The following is a 20,829-nucleotide window of genomic DNA, read 5'->3' on the forward strand; positions in this document are numbered from 1 at the left end:
TCATGGATTCAATCAGTTTTGGTAAGAGTAGAAAGATTAATATTATTATTTTTTTATTATTTTGATTTTTTATTGTAAAATGTGGTGATCTGGTGGTTTAAGACGCCTGCTTCTTATGAATGAGAGTGCGGGTTCGTAACCCACCAACGACAAGTACCAATGTGACTTTCTCAATTATTATGTACACAGCACACTTGCTTAATTGGTTAGCGATTTCAAACTTATAATTAGGATTTAAGTGTGGGAGAGCCATGCTTCGGCACGAATGGGCTGGCTCAACCGGAGTGATACCACGGCCTCACAGAAAACCGACTTGAAACAACGCTTGCGTTGTGTTTCGTTGTGTGAGTGAGGTTACCGGAGGCCCAATTCCCCCTTCCCAATCTTCCCAATCCCCGATTCCTGAACCCTTAAATTCCTAACTCCCAAAAAGCCGGCAACGCACTTGTAACGCCTCTGGTGTTTCAAGTGTCCATGGGCAGCGGCGATTGCTTACCATCAGGTAATACGTCTGCTCGATTACCAGGTGGTTTCATAAAAAAAAAAAGAATTATAAACCCAGGTTTCCCCACGTTTTCTTTCACCTTTAATCAGTGGTGTCTAAATAATCTTACGTCACATTGGTACTTTGCCGTTGGTAGATTTCGAACCCTCACGCATGAGAAGGCTCCTTAAACCTCCGGGTCACAACAAAGATGCAACGTTTATTTTTTCTCCAATAACATAATTAAAAACCTCCTTTCATTCCAGTCCCCCTGCGGCCTAGATACCCCACAAACCTACGACAATCAAGAACCGCTTGAACGGAAATCAGAGAAAGAACTTAACGATACATTCAGTGCGAGACCTTTGGAACCGTTAACCAGAGAAAAGCTCCCAAGTATGCCTGGCATAATCCCAGAGAAGAACACCACAGAATCGTTAAAATCAGAACCAGAATCCTTAAGGAACGAGAATGACTCTTTCAAAAAGGTCGAGAATCTTCGAGAGGAGATTATAGCCAACTCCCTAGATGGTAGCAAGCAGAATGGCACGGAGATCGGCAGTAGGATGAAGAGGGAGGTCCGTGGGAGGAGGGAAACGAGAGAGGAACTCAAGAGCAGTTCTGAAGAGATGATCCTGAGTGAACAGTCCCATGAAAATTCTGAGCCTCATGGTAAGTTAGGAGATACATTTTATTTTGATCTACATTCTAGCTTTTTTTAAGAGGGGAAAATCATCCAATGACTTCTTTCGCCTTGGGCGAGGCGAGACGAAGTGTCCGACTCTTACTATCTAAAAACCACCCCGTCCTACTCCTGCTTTTCGAGCCGGAGCCCCGGTAAATCTGCTAGGTAGTAATTTTTTTGTATAGGTTGACAAACAAGCAGACGGATTACCTGATGGTAAGCATCAGCGTCACCCGTGAACACGTGCAACATTAAAGGATTTACTGGTGGTCTTTTAAAAAGCTATGGGGCTAAAATAAAAACAAAGTGTGGGAGAGCCATGCTTCGGCACGGATGGGCCGGCTCGACCGGAGTGATACCACGGCCTCACAGAACACCGACGTGAAACAACGCTTGCGTTGTGTTTCGTTGTGTGAGTGAGGTTACCGGAGGCCCAATTCCCCCTTCCCAATCTTCCCCATCCCCGATTCCCGAACAACAACCCTTAAATTCCTAACTCCCAAAAAGCCGGCAACGCACTTGTAACGCCTCTGGTGTTTCGAGTGTCCATGGGCGGCGACGATTGCTTACCATCAGGTAATACGTCAGCTCGATTACCGGCTTGTTTCATAAAAAAAAATTAAATCACTCACATGGCTGCATATAACTCTTTGGTTGTTTCACGCTGTTTTTTTGGATGGCCGTGTTCCGGTTTGCCCCTGTAGAGCCGCAGCACGTTTCTTCCACATATCAAATAATAGGGTCTACGTGGATTGTAACTAAGTTGAAAATCGTTAATTTCATTCATTTTAGAGTGTGTATCTGATATATTCTACTAGTAGAAAGTCGGCCCACTATCATCCCTACAAAGTGGACTTCCCATGGGTGCAAACGAAACTGTACGATTTTTTCTGAGAAATACAACGTGTAACAAAAAGGGGGTATACATATCAATTGCACGGTTTCTAGATAACATAACAAACGATACGGGAAGGGTTTTTTAAACTCATGTTTTCATGGTACCAAGTTATGAATTTTTCAAATCGCGCCGGCGCGCGAATCAAAATTAGGTAGACAGGTACTAGGCGATCAGATTGACAGAAGAAATGTTTCGTAATATTAGTGAGTGATCCCTGTAGTGTTGTGACACGTTTGTATGATTTGAAATCAAGAACTATGCGATACCAAGTATTTGGTACAATTTTTTTTTAAACGTATTTTAAGCTGAAACTTTGTGTAGAGATTCTATTCAACCTGTATTTATCAGGGCTTCTTGATGTATATGGGTATTTTGTTACACGTTATATAACCCGTGTCTTTTCAAGGTCAGAGGGACGGGTTGTCAGTATATCAACGATAAAAAATATCGTTAAACGTTGTCAGTTTAAGGTAACCTTCAAATACTGTTCTACAATTAACGTTTTCCTTCCAGAATGCGACACAGTCCGCGTGGGTATATCGAGTAAATCGATCATAAACTCGTCGCTGTTCAGCGAGGTCGTCTGCGGCAACAACATATACAACTTCACGTACACCATTCCGCTGTCTCACTGCCTCAGCCACAAGCACCTGGATCTGACGTTCAGGTAATTATATTTTACTAGCTACTTCCGCGCGGTTTCACCCGCTCTGCTCGGCTCCTATTGGTCATAGCGTAATGTTTTATAGCCTATAGCCTTCCTCGATAAATGCACTATCCAACACAAAAAGAATTATAGAATTCGGACCAGTAGTTCCGGAGATTAGCGCGTTCAAACAAACAAACAAACAAACAAACTCTTCAGCTTTATAATCTACTAGCGACCCGCCCCAGCTTCGCATGGGTGCAATGGTGATATATTATACCTGTATTATACATAAAAACCTTCCTCATGAGTTACTCTATCTATTAAAAAAACCGCATCAAAATCCGTTGCGTAGTTTTAAAGATTTAAGCGTTCATAGGGACAACATGACACATGACAGAAAAAGCGACTTTGTTTTATACTATGTAGTGATACTAATATTATAAAGCTGAAGAGTTTGTTTGTTTGATTGATTGTTTGTTTGTATGTTTGTTTGAACGCGCTAATCTCAGGAACTACTGGTCCGATTTGAATAATTCTTTTCGTGTTGGATAGCGCATTTATCGAGGTAGGCTATAGGCTATATATCATCACACCACGATCAATAGGAACCGAGCAGTGCGGGTGAAACCGCGCGGAAGTAGCTAGTATTAGTATACATTTAATAAACTTATTACAGTGACGATAAAGTAAAATACATTTGTTATTTACACCTTCACTGCCACTGGATGTCGTAAAAACCGAGTATCACATTTATTAAGAGGATATTTATAAATAGGGTACATATTTACTAAATTTATAACAAAAACGACGAACATTTTTATTTCGTTCACGTCCAAGTTATAAAAATACGTATATCGACAAAAAAATTTAGTATATACCAATGTGTGCGTAATGGACAAACTTTTTTATTCACATTAGTATGAAATTACCCACACATGTATATTGACTGCCTCGGTGTCTCGGGTCTCGGGTTCGATTCCCGGGTCAGGCGAAGTATTACTGGGCTTTTTTCGGTTTTTCGAAAATTTCTCAGTAGTAGCACGGAGTCTGGAAATGTGCCCGGTATATGGCAATAGGCTCACCACCTATTACATGGGACTTACAACATAAATTGTGAAAAGTGGGTGTACACAGTGGCATTACGTGTCATAATGTCTCTGCCTACCCCTTCGAGGATTAAAGGCGTGACGATATGTATGTATGTTGTATAACTCTGTAAATGATTGTTGTGTTGCCTGTATACCAGATAATCTAGCTTTGTGTACACGAAATACAGAAACTTCAAACAGAAGATTGGATTAAATTGGATATGCGTTAGTTTATAAAGGGTGTAAGCGGAACGCTCCCAAACGTCGCAAACAGGTGATGGTAAAAAACGTGTATTATTTAAAAAAAAATAAAGAATTCAATGTTTATTTTAAGTCATAATAGTTGTAATCTAATACTGAATGTTAATATAGCATAAATAATACAAACACAAAAACGATTAAAATTATAATAAACAATTTGTGGCGTTTTTCGGGAGCGTTCCGCTTACACCCTGTATAATGTGAAATAGTACTGCGATAAAACACAATAGGTACACCAAAACATATGGGGTCGTCCATTAATCACGTGAGGTTTTTTCAACGATTTTTTGACCCCCCCTCCCCCTTGGTGATATGTGGTGAGATTTTAGATTAACCCCCCCACCCCCAACCAACATCACGTGTATTTTTTTAATACAGAAAATAAGTATGAGTGGGTTAAGATTTTGTAGGTAATACAAGTACCTAAAAATATCATCTAAATTGGTTTAAGTTCAGAAATGCATAATTATAATTTATTATACTCTTTTCTCGAAATGAAAAATCCTACACTGCACCCCGTTTTAAGGTCTAAAAAACACGCGTTTGGTGAAAAATTAAATACACGTGATATTTAATAAAGCCCCCGTCCCCCTCGTGATGTTTCCGTGATTTTTGTCGAACCCCCCTCCCCTAATTGAGTCTCACGTGATTAATGGACGTCCCCTATGCTAACTAACAGTCAGTTGCAGGAACGATCATTAAATTTTTAAAGTGACTTTAAATATTAATGAAGCTTTAAAGTGTTGCACAAAGAAGTATTTCTATCTCATTTTAATGCCGGATTAACTTTAATTAAAGAAACGTCAAATCGGGACTTTAGCCTATTTTTTACGTTGCACAAAACGTCATTAGCGCTAAAGGAGCATTAAATTGACAGTTTGGGGTTATAATTTTTAATGCCTAGTCAAACATCCATTAAACTTGTTATTAAACTCTGAATTCTTTTGTAAATAGTGCTAGTAATATTTTTTTACTTTATTACAGTATTATTTTGTCCCTTTCATCTTTATCCGCTCCTTCCACGACGACGTCGTGTACCAGATAGGATAAATTTATTTGAAAAACATGACGGAGAAGAGTTTCGTGTGAGATACAGGATTTCTAAAGCTTTACACATTTGCGAGATACTCAATTTACAAACAAACTCGAAGAAATAGAGCCATTGATGGCCTCACATAGTTATTGATATGTTTGAGATTCTTCGCTACTGGTTCTGCCGAAGATCAGCTTCCTGCCAAACATAGGCCTTCCTTAGTGTTAACAACCACTAGCAACACCAGACAGATATAATGTAGGATGTAATTATAATATAATAGTATTTAATTACTGAGTACTATTCATAGGAATAAATATATTAAACCTTTTTCGTCATTTCATATTAAACCTTTTTCGTCATTTCATAGACTACATAAACTGTTTAAAATAAATGTTAGCTGAAATGGAACGTCAAATGATATATTTAAAAACCGGCCAAGTGCGAGTCGGACTCGCCCATGAAGGGTTCCGTAACAGCAAGTAGATGACATATTATAAAAGTTACAAAATAACTTGGTTTTACATAGTGTTTGTATGAACGACAAAGTTATATTTACGGTTTTTGATATCTCGTTCAAACCAATTTTCGTTGTTAGTTTCTATTGAAATCTACACCATATATTTTTTTTTTGTTTTTTCACTCTCTTATTTTAAAAGTTAGAGGGGGGGGGCACTCATTTTTCCTCTTTGGAAGCGTCTAACTTTCAAACGGTTGATTTTGACGAAAAATGGTTTTGGGAACCTTTGTCTTTTTTAAAGACATATCCATAGACACCCATCACGGGTATGTTAGCTGAAAAAAATTTTTTTTGATTCAGTTCCATGTATGGATGTAAAAACCCTTTAATTTTTAAATTTAATAATTTTTATTCAAAATTCGAATAGCGGTTACCAGAATACATCAACCTACTATGTAGGTCCAACAGTTTCGGAAATAAATGGCTGTGACATACGGACGGACAGACAGACAGACAAACATGACGAATCTATAAGGGTTCCGTTTTTTGCCATTGGCTACGGAACCCTAAAAATGGCGGAAAATAATTAATTCGAATATTGGTCGATGAGACGGATTGTTGGTTTATAATAGTTCTGTAAAAATAAATTGTAATTCCTGAAATGTTATGAATTTCATTTAATCTTCTCGCATCTTGAAATAACATTCGGTATTTCCATATCATGCTAGGGGAATAGGTGTATTAATAGATGTATATACCTTGTATATTTTTAAGAATAAATAAAACGACTAATCTTGTTTTAAATTAATTTATTTTATTAGATATTTATTTTACTAACAGTCAGTTGCAGGAACGATCATTAAATTTTTAAAGTGACTTTAAATATTAATGAAGCTTTAAAGTGTTGCACAAAGAAGTATTTCTATCTCATTTTAATGCCGGATTAACTTTAATTAAAGAAACGTCAAATCGGGACTTTAGCCTATTTTTTACGTTGCACAAAACGTCATTAGCGCTAAAGGAGCATTAAATTGACAGTTTGGGGTTATAATTTTTAATGCCTAGTCAAACATCCATTAAACTTGTTATTAAACTCTGAATTCTTTTGTAAATAGTGCTAGTAATATTTTTTTACTTTATTACAATATTATTTTGTCCCTTTCATCTTTATCCGCTCCTTCCACGACGACGTCGTGTAATTCCAGATAGGATAAATTTATTTGAAAAACATGACGGAGAAGAGTTTCGTGTGAGATACAGGATTTCTAAAGCTTTACACATTTGCGAGATACTCAATTTACAAACAAACTCGAAGAAATAGAGCCATTGATGGCCTCACATAGTTATTGATATGTTTGAGATTCTTCGCTACTGGATCTGCCGAAGATCAGCTTCCTGCCAAACATAGGCCTTCCTTAGTGTTAACAACCACTAGCAACACCAGACAGATATAATGTAGGATGTAATTATAATATAATAGTATTTAATTACTGAGTACTATTCATAGGAATAAATATATTAAACCTTTTTCGTCATTTCATATTAAACCTTTTTCGTCATTTCATAGACTACATAAACTGTTTAAAATAAATGTTAGCTGACATGGAACGTCAAATGATATATTTAAAAACCGGCCAAGTGCGAGTCGGACTCGCCCATGAAGGGTTCCGTAACAGCAAGTAGATGACATATTATAAAAGTTACAAAATAACTTGGTTTTACATAGTGTTTGTATGAACGACAAAGTTATATTTACGGTTTTTGATATCTCGTTCAAACCAATTTTCGTTGTTAGTTTCTATTGAAATCTACACCATATATTTTTTTTTTGTTTTTTCACTCTCTTATTTTAAAAGTTAGAGGGGGGGGGCACTCATTTTTCCTCTTTGGAAGCGTCTAACTTTCAAACGGTTGATTTTGACGAAAAATGGTTTTGGGAACCTTTTGGATGGGTGTCTATGGATATGTCTTTTTTACATATCCATATGGATATGTCTTTAAAAAGACATTACTTTAAAAAAGACATATCCATAGACACCCATCACGGGTATGTTAGCTGAAAAAAAATTTTTTTGAATCAGTTCCATGTATGGATGTAAAAACCCTTTAATTTTTAAATTTAATAATTTTTATTCAAAATTCGAATAGCGGTTATCGAAATACATCAACCTACAGAGTTTCAACTATGTAGGCCCAACAGTTTCGGAAATAAATGGCTGTGACATACGGACGGACAGACAGACAGACAAACATGACGAATCTATAAGGGTTCCGTTTTTTGCCATTGGCTACGGAACCCTAAAAATGGCGGAAAATAATTAATTCGAATATTGGTCGATGAGACGGATTGTTGGTTTATAATAGTTCTGTAAAAATAAATTGTAATTCCTGAAATGTTATGAATTTCATTTAATCTTCTCGCATCTTGAAATAACATTCGGTATTTCCATATCATGCTAGGGGAATAGGTGTATTAATAGATGTATATACCTTGTATATTTTTAAGAATAAATAAAACGACTAATCTTGTTTTAAATTAATTTATTTTATTAGATATTTATTTTACTAAAATACCATACCGTCATTACATGGGGGCAATTCGTACTTCCTCTGTGGGTGCAATATTATACCATTCTTTGGTTAATTCTTTGCTTAAAAAGTTAGTACAAGGGCGATGCATACTGCCTGAACCAGCCTGTATTGCACCAGATACCATGGTTAATGAATAATGCTGAAAATTCTTTCTACAAAAGGAAAACTCGAGACGAGTCCAATTCTCAATTAATCACAACAATAACAAACACCTGGAAGCTACGTTAAATCTTCTCTCTTACAAACGCTGTTACGATACCAATGAAAGATAATTCAACACCACATTAAAGCAATTGATAATATTTTTATCGTAAAAAATTGGATTTTTCCTAAATACAGATATGACAGAAACGCTCATGATGTCAATATTGACAACTAGGGCTGGCGATCTAGAAATTTCTTCCCGCGAACCAAAAAGGTTGATACCTATTTTAAATCGGAACACATAATTGAATCGGTCAGTGAATTAGAATAAGATTTGATATTTATATGTATTCCACTATTAAGATACTACAAAAAACATTTAATAGTAGCTAATTAAATTAACACATATGCTTAATCTGTCAAATATAGAGATATTTAATCAAATACAAAATATAGATATAGCTATTACGTAAATAATGTAATTAGCTCTGAAAAAACTCATAACTGAGTCTTAATTTACAAGTAACTAAGTAGTAACAAATGGTATTGTATTGATTTTTATAGTGTCCTTTAACTACATGAAATAAATCCAAACACAATCGATAAATCGTCATTTTAAAAAATCGGTTTCTTTCGAAGCGGGATTCGCTTCCTTCCATCCTTAATGACAATTTACATTCAATCAGTTCCAGAGAGTATACAAATACTACGTAATCAGTTCATTCAAAATATGTGTTTTAACTTGCAACACTTTTTAATGTCGTCTTTAGTTAAAGTCCCATTAAAGGGACCCGCAACAGTTTTGTGCAACGTCTTTAAATTTAATGGAATATTAGCGATAATGACGGATTAACTAATGTCGAATTTAAAGACAGTTTTCTGCAACTGACTGTAAAATACCATACCGTCATTACATGGGGGCAATTCGTACTTCCTCTGTGGGTGCAATATTATACCATTCTTTGGTTAATTCTTTGCTTAAAAAGTTAGTACAAGGGCGATGCATACTGCCTGAACCAGCCTGTATTGCACCAGATACCATGGTTAATGAATAATGCTGAAAATTCTTTCTACAAAAGGAAAACTCGAGACGAGTCCAATTCTCAATTAATCACAACAATAACAAACACCTGGAAGCTACGTTAAATCTTCTCTCTTACAAACGCTGTTACGATACCAATGAAAGATAATTCAACACCACATTAAAGCAATTGATAATATTTTTATCGTAAAAAATTGGATTTTTCCTAAATACAGAGATGACAGAAACGCTCATGATGTCAATATTGACAACTAGGGCTGGCGATCTAGGAATTTCTTCCCGCGAACCAAAAAGGTTGATACCTATTTTAAATCGGAACACATAATTGAATCGGTCAGTGAATTAGAATAAGATTTGATATTTATATGTATTCCACTATTAAGACACTACAAAATACATTTAATAGTAGCTAATTAAATTAACACATATGCTTAATCTGTCAAATATAGAGATATTTAATCAAATACAAAATATAGATATAGGTATTACGTAAATAATGTAATTAGCTCTGAAAAAACTCATAACTGAGTCTTAATTTACAAGTAACTAAGTAGTAACAAATGGTATTGTATTGATTTTTATAGTGTCCTTTAACTACATGAAATAAATCCAACACAATCGATAAATCGTCATTTTAAAAAATCGGTTTCTTTCGAAGCGGGATTCGCTTCCTTCCATCCTTAATGACAATTTACATTCAATCAGTTCCAGAGAGTATACAAATACTACGTAATCAGTTCATTCAAAATATGTGTTTTAACTTGCAACACTTTTTAATGTCGTCTTTAGTTAAAGTCCCATTAAAGGGACCCGCAACAGTTTTGTGCAACGTCTTTAAATTTAATGGAATATTAGCGATAATGACGGATTAACTAATGTCGAATTTAAAGACAGTTTTCTGCAACTGACTGTAACTCTAACCAAATTTACACAGGTCATCAAAAATCAAAGAATACCGTTTATGCGACGTGAAATGCAACTATGACTCCTCAAAATCCTGTTCATCCACGAAGGAGCCTCAGAAGCCACCAGCTTCCGAAGACACTTGGAGTATCAAGATGGCTCTAGAGTGCAATGTTGATCGTATGCTGAAAGTCAGAGCCAGTTTCTCCACTTCAAGAATGCGGTTTCCAAATAAGGTAAGACTTAAGGTTTTTTCTTTTATGCAGAGTAGACCAGCCCTACACTTCTCGTGGGTGTGTTCAAGTGTCACAGTACTCAGGCAGCAGCGCTCTCTGATAAACCTGGGGCCTTAGTCTGCTTAGGAGCTTTGTAGGTTGTATAGCTCCGTCCCTCTCGCACTGCTCAGTGATCGACCATTCTAACACAATTGTAATAGCAGACTAAGGCCCCTGTTCCTTTTTAAACTGCTATCTCCAACCCACCTGGCAAATATGGAAATATGTAATGTCAAAGTCCTCAAGAGGAGTTCGTCAATCATTACCCACTACTGGACTATTCCAGTAGTAGATAATGATTAAAGGACAAACGAGTAGATGAATCACCTGATGGTAAGCAATTCTAGTCACGTATGGATATTCGCAACACCAGACGAGTTACAAGTGCGTTACCGAGCTGGGGCCTTAGTCTGCTATTATATTGTGTCAGAATGGTCGATCACTGAACAGTGCGAAAGGGACGGAGCTATGTAAGTTGTATACCTCCGTCCCTCTCGCACTGCTCAGTGGTCGACCATTCTGACACAATTGTAATAGCAGACTAAGGCCCCTGGTAACCTAACCCAGCTGCACACAACACACGGGTTTCTGTGAGGCCGTGGTGACATTCCGGATGAGCCATGCATAGCTCTCCAAACTGTACCTCTAGCCCAATGTCTCTTTAGCGTTGGTCGACAGAGAGAGTAGAAAACTCAATGTATGGGGATGACACTGACAAGTGTCAAAATTTATGTCAATCCTGTACAATTTAGTTTTCTATTCTACAAGTAGACATGCGCTAAATGCCATTTGGCTAAAGGCTCTGGTAAATTCGGTTCTCATTCTCTTAAACTCTTCAAACAATTTGAAGAATGACGACGATGGCATGGAAATACTGATGATGACTGTTGATGAAGCGAAAGAGAGTCTTATTGTCTCTGTCTACCTTCATGGGAAACAGACGTGAGATATTGTATGTATACAACGTGTAACAAAATACCCATATACATCAAGAAGCCCTGAAGAATACAGGTTGAATAGTCTCTACACGAAGTTTCAGCTCAAAATACGTTAAAAAAAAATTGTTTACCAAATACTTGGTATCGCATGGTTCTTGATTTTAAATCATACAAACGTGTCACAACACTACAGGGATGACTCGCTAATATTACGAAACATTTATTCTGTCAATCTGATCGCCTAGTACCTGTCTACCTAATTTTGAATCACGCGGCGGCGCGATTTGAAAAATTCATAACTTGGTACCATGAAAAAATGAGTTTAAAAAACCCTTACCGTATCGTTTGTTATGTTATCTAGAAGCCGTGTACTTGATATGTATACCCCTTTTTGTTACACGTTGTATAGTGATATGACACTGCAGGACTTATTTTAATATTTAAAAAATCTGGTAGGTACTTTTAAAGCAATTTTGTAATTTAAAATGTTTCTTTCTATTCCAGGAACTATGCTACCTGACACCAGAACACAAGTATCCATTTATAGAATACAACATACGTATACACAGCGATTGTCATAACTAACATCACATTTATATAATTATAATTACAATTATTTATAATAAGACAGGTTTATATTATAACTTATAAGTTAAACTTTATTGGTAAACCATTTTACGAATTGCAACTCATTATTTGATAATTAAATTTTATTACGCCAATAAAATAAAGGTTTATTATTAATAAAATTTACATTTTCATTTTTATGTCACAATAATAATAAAATTTACCAATAAAGTCTAATGATGACACTATTAATAGTATGTATTATTAAGTATTTTAGTACTATTAGTATATGGATAGTAAAAATTAATATACACACATTCCGCAAGTGCAATTATGTAATTATTATCCGTCCTAATATAATATACATAGCCCATTGTATAATATATGACTATTTTTTTAAAATAGTCTGTAAAATGTGCGTGAAGGATTCTCAGTGCCCAATCACATTATGGCAACTCCTCTTTATACTTGCTTCATAGTTATATCTCACCCTGATTTACATTGACGGTACTGCAAAGGAAACTTATGAATGCTGTTAATAGGGATGATGACGGGGTATGAAAATTAAAAAAAACTAATTAGTGCGTCAATGAAATAATGAAAAAATATCAGACACGTATTTTTTTATTTTGTCATATAAAATAACAATAACAATGATTTGTGACGTCATCCAATTTTGCTCGTCGATATAACAACTTGCTTCGCCACAAATGCATAAAACGTGTCAAAGTTTAGGAGTGGGAGCTAACTACGTCACTATTCAGTGTAAAACGTACTCAAAAGTGACGTCACGCGATATTTCAAATCGATATATCTTCGCAGGTATTTATTTCCGTAAAAAAATTAAAAATACGTGTTTAATATTTAAAAATAATCTACAAAGCGGACATTAAAATAAAAATTTGTCATCTACCCTATTCCCGTTTAATTATGTTTTACCTATGTGTAATGCCATTGAATTAAATAAATAACATAACTGGTGAACAGTGCTGCCCTCTGCTTTAACTGTCGAGGATTAAAAGACATGACGAGAGTTAGGTTATGTTTATTATTTTTGATTACTGCCGTTTTTAATACTGTTATAATCGTTTTTCGGTGCTTTCACCTGTCACAATATTACTTAAATGTATTTTTGGAGAGGAATAACATCATTGTGTAGTTGAGTTTCGTTTTCATGTCAAACAAAACGTGCTAATTTACTTTTTTTTAGTGAAATTTGTGAATATTAGTTACCTGGCTTTACGTTATATTTTATTGGGATTTGATGAAATAAAAAGTATCTTACTGAAGGAGTTCAAACAGCCGTACTCTGTCATTTAATAATTACTAAACTATTCTTTAGTAACGATTTGTTCCGAAAACAATTGCTAAAAACTTTTTTAAGGGGGAAAAGTCATCTGTTAATGACTTCTCTCGCCAGGGCGAGGAAAGAGGGAGTGTCAGACTCTTACTGACTAAAAACCACCACGTTCCTACTCCTGCTTTTCTAGCCGGAGCCCCGGTAAACCCGCTAGGTAGTCCGCAGCTCCGATTAGGCATCAGCCCTACTGGGCCCCGTATGTGGTGGTCTGATGGCTCTTTAAGACGCGCGCATTGCTAAAGACTGGGTTAAGTAACTATTAAGTGAGTCTGAGTACGGCATAAAGTCAGAATATAAGCTCTTAAACAAACTAATGACAAAAGCAAATAATGACAAATGACAATTATTTATTTTTTCTAAGGAGTTACAATTTTATTTGACAGTAAATATATTTTAAAGAATCAACTGCCTACCTATCCCTAAAAGGGGGTCAATTATAAATAAGTTACATCGTTTAGTTTTTTAGCTTATAAAGGAATTGGTTTTTTTTATTATCATTATTATTTTTATACAATGTAAACTAGAAATGGTGGTAGCTATTATTCTTATTTTTAGTACATAATAGGATCCATTTTTTGTAATAATAAAAAGAAAAATATTTGAATATTTTAATTTTATTAGTATTTTTTGCAGCTTTATTTTTAGAATTTTAGTTTTTATATTTTTATGTTTTTAATAGTTCTTAAGTTGTATCGTTTGAAATTATTTAAGTTTAATACTCATATAAAGAAATTATTTTTATCATTCAAAACATTGTATGAGCCATATAGGTTTTTTAATTGATTATTTTTTCATTTTATAAAACAACATGTAATTGTTTCAAAAATTAATTACATAATCATTTTAATAATCATATCAATTATACGTAGGTATTGTATCTATACATTCCAAGCCAGTACTTAATTAGTATATAAGAATTATAGTCCAGTCATTTGGTAGTTTTTTCAAAACTCCCGGAAAACTTTCCAGGTAACCCCCTTTATATGTACCAAATGACTGGACTATTATTAAGAAAACCATGAAATTGTATAAATTTTCGAAAAGACATCACATTCTCAGTAAAACTATTACCAAAACTAAGAATCTCAGTGTGTTATGGCTTTAAAAAGGTCTAAAAAATGTATCCCTACATATATAAAAAAACCAATTACTAACGAAACCAATTTAGTCTGTAAATGTCCCAGTGCTAGGCAAATACCGCGTGTCCCATTAAGAAGATGATGAAACTTCTATTTACCACTACATCTGCCTAAGGCAGTTGATATTAATATTCGTTTTATAAAAATCGTTGCACCACTTTAGGATTTTCTCCTGTGTCGCGGGTGTGTTTACAAACACATGCCACCCAGACCCAGAACAACAATTTGTGGATCACACAAAGAGTTGTTTGCCTTGCCACCGCGCCGACTGTGCAGTCAAAAATTTCTAGAGAACTTGTAGGACCTTTAATAAATTGAATTTTTATAAAAATCATCACATGATTTGATTTAAATACACTCTCAAAACGTTCATATACATCAATCTTTATAAATATACATTTCATCATAAATATATCTAGGTACCTACTACATATTTCAGTAAAAAATATAATTAAAATTGCAATAGCACTGCAACCAGAAATATATTTGAATTTAAATTTGTAATTTGGCGCTCAAAATAAGTATTAGTATATTTATATTACAGACCATTTTTGAATGGTACAGAACAGCTTAAATATAGAAAATAGCTTAAAATAATCTAGACTAGTTTATTTTCTTGCCATATTACTAGTTAAAAGAAACATCACATTTTATTTATATCAACTAAATTGGCTTTTATTTCTCTTTAGTCATTATTAATAAAATAAAAAAACAATAATTTATTTTACAGCGTAATTTTGTTATTGGGTCCAATTATAAAATGAAATGACAATTATTATTATTATTTTCATTAAAACGAATTTATCGAGAAAATTATAGATACTATTAATTTTATATTATTATTTTGATTAAATAATGAATTTATTACTTGTATGTAAATTTTGACGTATTTTATTTGTTAATAAAAGGATGAAGCCTTTTTATTTTAGCACTATTAGATTATTAATATAAGCTTAAATTAAATAGTTTTATTATTATAATTATAATAAAATATGCGAATTATTTTTTTCAAAATCGCATGTCTTTAATCAAATAGAAAATCTCATTTTAAGTAGATTGATAAATTAAAGTACCTAGTAATTTTATTTAGATTTTAGTGACTATTTTTTTATACATATTTAGTATAATAATTACAGAGAAATTACAGAATTATGAATTACATTTCAATTAAATTACAATTCAATTTTTTAACTACAATTACATTTCAATTAAGTTTTAATTACATTGTAATTAAAAGAGCATTTTATAAATTAATTTCTATTTTACGTTTTCTGTATTATTGATACTAAATACGTGTAAAAAAGTCTATATTAATTCTAGCCTGTAACCTAGTATTTACATTAATTATGTAATATCATATCTTGTATCTAGATTATAGGGTCCTGCCTATACCGCAAGTCCCAAGCGTCGTAATTATGTAGTTACATTATAAAATAAGAATCCACAAATTTGTATTCATAAGATACAAGATTAAAATGTAGATGTTTATATTGGAAGTTTTATTTTTACTGTTATCATTATTGCCTCCTTAGATAAAGTACCGTAAGATCGGGTTTCTTTGACCCTAGGGGGTAACTTTGACCCAAACTTTTAGACCAATGAAAAACTACTAAACGCTTTGTTCTGGATTTCTATTGGTTATAGAATTAGGGTCAAAGTTACCTCCTAGGGTCAAAGAAACCCGATGTTACCGGTATGTTAGAGAGGGCTTATTTTCCACCTCTAAAAAAAAGTCTGGGGTTCACTACCCAGTAGACTCATCGATTTTCGAAAATTCTTAGTGTCAGCACTTTTTGTAATTGTATAGGTCATAGGTATGGGACTTATTAGGGTGCGTTTTGAGACCCAGAGATGTGCTATGTAGCTAGGCTACGAAGACTAACACATCTTTGGTGGAAAAGCACCTTAATTATTGAGCTTGAAAAAAGCATGTATTACATTACTTCCTACCTCCACCTTTCCCCACCTCCTAGTCATTCAGGGACCACAATGAGATGATAAAATAATATTAAAATGAAGAACCCTAAAACAAGAAAGTCGTAAAATTTAAGCAGTCGGGACCCATTCTAAATATAAAGATTTTCTGAAGGGCCATACGGCTGGCTTTCTAGAACGGGTCCCGACTGCTTAAATTTTACGACTTTCTTGTTTTAGGGTTTTTCATTTTAATATTATAAAGAAACGCAGTCGGGTTTTTTAGTTTTTTAAATTACCTTTTTTATTTAATTTTTTTTAGTTTTAATTTTTTTATTTTGATTTATCTAGTGTCACTCTCACAGTAAATACGAATCAAACGACCCCTATCAAGCAGAAATCCATCGAGTCGTTCAGGCTAGAGAGTAAGAAATATTCGAATTTGGCACCAAAAATCCGCCATTTTGTTTTTTTATTATTTTGATATATCCAGTGTCACTCTCACAGTAAATACGAATCTAACGACACCTCTCAAGTCAAAATCCATCAAGCCGTTTAGGCTGCAGAGCGTGCCAAACAATTATACATACATACATACATACATACATACATACATACATACATACACTCGAAAAACATAACCCTCCTTCTGGCGCAGTCGGGTAATAAGACCATAAAGAGACCATTAATATTATTTTTAACTAGCTCCTGTCAGCGGTTTTGCCAGCAATATCGTGTGATCAAAAGTACACCACAACCTCAATTCATACCCTGTCCGTATACCAAATTACATCAAAATTCATTCAGTAGTTTCAGCGTGGTTGACGGACAAACATCTAAACAAACATTTATAATATTAGTGTGTGTTACCACGGAATGTGAAGTCCACAGCACATTAACCTGATACATCTTCGTGATACATTTTCAACCTTATTCCTTTAGCGGTACAGTCGTCTTTACACTTTCGGGTAGCATGATCTGCCGCCTATGCTTACCAAAGTGTGAAAATATGTTTATAACTTTCCGCTAGATGCTTTACTTGGGTGTGTCTCGTTGCATAGTAGCTCACTTCAGAAGTTTGAATTGACAGTTACAGAAGCTATTCGTATTTTAGCCTGAGAACTTGGACAAAGATTGGTTATCAATTTCAGGCGTAAATAATTTCAGCGGCTTTGCCAGCAATCCCGTGGGATAAAAAGTACCCTATCACCCAAGTCAGCTCATACCCTGTCTGTATACCAAATGTCATCAAATTCCGTTCAGTAGTTTTAGCGTTCAAACATCCAAACAAACAAACTTTCACATTTATGATATTAGTATGGATTATGTAGAAGCGTAGGTACATAATAATTATATGCAATTAATGATAATTATGCATCTGTTAAACTGACCGTGTAGTTGCGTTTGCGACGCTCAGACAACAATACGAAATAATCTGTTTTAATTCTCACTATTTTTTTATGGAACGAGCAGACGTATCACCTGATGGTAAGCAATCGCCGCCGCCCATAGACACTTGAAACACCAGACGCGTTATAAGTGCGTTGCCGGTCTTTTGAGGGGTTAGGAATTTAAGGGTTGTTGGGAAATCGGGAACGCAAGCGTTGTTTTACGTCGATAAGGCCGTGGTATCACTCCGGTCGAGCCGGCCCATTTGTGCCGAAGCATGGCTCTCCCACACTTAGTGTTCAGTACCTTACTACAAGCGGATCTCCGGTTGGGCTAAAGTCCAGCAATGGACTACCGCAGTTTGTAAAGGGTGTTTCAACAAGAACTTTGTTTTTTAAAACAAAATAAAACAAAGAATTTAGTGGAAAATGAATAATTTTTTTATTGTATTAAAAAGAGAAAAGTTTGGCAATTATGAATGAAAAATAATATCTGACAAATGTCCACCACGACCACGCTGACAGATGTTGATTCTTTCATCAAAAATTTTTAATCACTTTCCTAACAATCACACCTCCAGACCACATAGCACACCACACAGTGACACGTTGAGCATGCAAAGGCTTCTCAATAATTGCTTTAGGATTTTCAGAAGCCCAAATGCGGCAATTTCGCTTATTGACATACCCTGACAAATGAAAATGTGCTTCGTCTGAAAAAATGATTTTTTGAGAAAAACCAGCAGGATATTCCTGAACGAACTGAGCAAATCTACGGCGATTTGAATGGTCGGTCAGCTTCAATTCCTGCACCAGTTGAATCTTGTAAGGCTTCAAAGCCAAATCCTTTCGCAAAGTTCGCCATGTTGTGCTTTTGGATAACCGCAATTGTTGAGAACGTCGTGAAAATGATAACTTTTGATCTTCAACACCGTGCCTCACGGCAGCGATGTTTTCATTTAACTAATCAATGTTCATACCGGTCTCAGAAGGACGATTATGTTGCCCGAAAATGTCAAGAATTTTACGAAATGTAACTTTAACAGAACGACCATTTTTATAGTGGATGGAATTATTTTAATGCGATTTTCGAGCGAAATTGAATTCACTGTAGCAATTGCCAAAGCACCTACTACGAATACCGCCAAAAAGTAAATGTCAAAAACAGGCACGTTCTTGGTTTTGCCCTAATTAAAATACAAAGTTCTTGTTGTAAAACCCTAGAATACAATAGGTCCCTAAAACTATCGAAATTAACAGCAAAAAAAATGTTCAAAGAATCGTACTTAACAGTTTTAACACCACAATAATATATATTTGATGATGACGATAGCCCATACACCACAAGCTACTTATTTGATGGATAAATCAAACAAAAAAAAAGTTTGAAAGGCTCTAATGACCATGATTGCGTAGATGACGTTCATGATTTGACGTAGCTAGGTACCTACTATACATATAGAATAGAGTCAGCTGTTACTTTGCGGAAATCCAAACCGGTAAACAAGCAGACGGATCAGCTGATGGTAAACAATCGCCGTCGCCCAAAGACACCAGAGAGGCGTTACGAGTGCGTTGCCGGCCTTTTAGGGGTTAGGAATTTAAGGATTGTTAGGGAATCGGGGATTGAGAAGTGGGGGCTGTTGGGCCTCCGGTAGCCTTACCCACACAACGCAAGTGTTGTTTCACGTCGGTTTTCTGTGAGGCCGTGGTATCACTCCGGTCGTTTCACGTCGGTTTTCTGTGAGGCCGTGGTATCACTCCGGTCGAGCCGGCCCATTCATAATGTAATATTATCGTCACAAAATAAAGCATATCTTATATTTTTACTACCTAGCTCGAAGGTTTCTAATAAAATTGCGCCGATAATTTCAAGGAAGATGCACAGCTTGAGTATGCAATGTATCGATAGTAGAGAACTTCATAGCATCATCCATAGCTCGCATCCATAGCACGCATATTTCCACAAAAAAAAAACATAGTTTAGACGAGTCCGTTTCCACCACTATTAAGCTATGCGTACCAACGAATATGATTGGTGGCAACCAAACGCATCCACAGCAACGTAGCATAGCACATCTCTGGTGGAAAAGCAAACTAAGCAATGAGCAATATAATATTCCATGCCGGTGTACAAAGACTGTATTTATCTAGAGTTGTGTAAAGTAAAGTAAATGCTCTCTACGCCAACGGAGGTTACAACAGAAAGCGAGAGAGTGAACAAACTATTCTACTAAAGCCAGCCATATTTGAAAACCTCTTAACTTGACTTGGAAATAATTTGTTTTTCATTTAAAGGTTCCGTATTTTTTTTTTTTTATGAAACATGCCGGTAATCGTGCAGACGTATTACCTGATGGTAAGCAATCGCCGCCGCCCATGGAAACTTGAAACACCAGAGGCATGGGATGGGGAAATTAAGGTATTTTGCTAATAGGGATGATGATGATTATGATGATAATTCCTCTGGTGTTGCGGGTGTCCATGGGCGGCGCTGATCGCTTACCATTAGGTGACTCGTTTGCTCGTTTACCTCCTATTCCATAAAAAAAAGATGATGAGGTATGAAAATTAAACATCTAATTAGTCCAGGAATTGAAGGGTTGTTGTTCGGGAATGGGGATGGGGAAGATTGGGAAGGGGGGAATTGGGCCTCCGGTAACCTCACTCACGCAACGAAACACAACGCAAGCGTTGTTTCACGTCGGTTTTATGTGAGGCCGTGGTATCACTCCGGTCGAGCCGGCCCAGCAGTGCCGAAGCATGGCTCTCCCACACTTGTTCATCATCATCATCTGCCCTATAGTGACATGAAGCGACACCATTTTTCAGGAATTAGGAGGTCATTAGCTACCTTTTACCCATTGTAATAACTGATTCCATTGTTATGTGTTGTGCCAGTAAAAATACTGCTCGTTGGCCGAGTGGTTGCAAGTTCGACTACCGGGCAAGGGGTCTCGGGTTCGATTCCCGGGTCGGGCGAAGTATTACTGGGCTTTTTTCGGTTTT

At 35.5% G+C, this 20,829-nt stretch overlaps 1 protein-coding gene and 1 long non-coding RNA gene across 3 annotated transcripts in view; one reads left to right on the top strand and one right to left on the bottom strand.

Moving 5' to 3' along the window:
- LOC118280188 (uncharacterized) overlaps nt 1-12,686 on the top strand; it is an 87,428-nt gene extending 74,742 nt beyond the window's left edge. For both annotated transcript variants that reach the window (XM_050702023.1, XM_050702022.1), the window contains exons 18-21: nt 751-1,156; nt 2,581-2,734; nt 10,271-10,475; nt 11,957-12,686. In XM_050702023.1, the coding sequence (XP_050557980.1) occupies nt 751-1,156; nt 2,581-2,734; nt 10,271-10,475; nt 11,957-12,037 (846 nt within the window). In that variant the 3' untranslated portion in view covers nt 12,038-12,686. The remainder of the gene's footprint in view (nt 1-750; nt 1,157-2,580; nt 2,735-10,270; nt 10,476-11,956) is intronic.
- Nucleotides 2,183-20,829, bottom strand: part of LOC126912025 (uncharacterized) — a 166,943-nt gene continuing 148,296 nt past the window's right edge. The window contains exon 2 of the long non-coding RNA XR_007706638.1: nt 2,183-2,402. This is a non-coding gene — a long non-coding RNA (uncharacterized LOC126912025). The remainder of the gene's footprint in view (nt 2,403-20,829) is intronic.

This window comes from Spodoptera frugiperda, chromosome 21, assembly GCF_023101765.2.
Source record: "Spodoptera frugiperda isolate SF20-4 chromosome 21, AGI-APGP_CSIRO_Sfru_2.0, whole genome shotgun sequence".
NCBI classification, from domain to species: Eukaryota; Metazoa; Arthropoda; class Insecta; order Lepidoptera; family Noctuidae; genus Spodoptera; species Spodoptera frugiperda.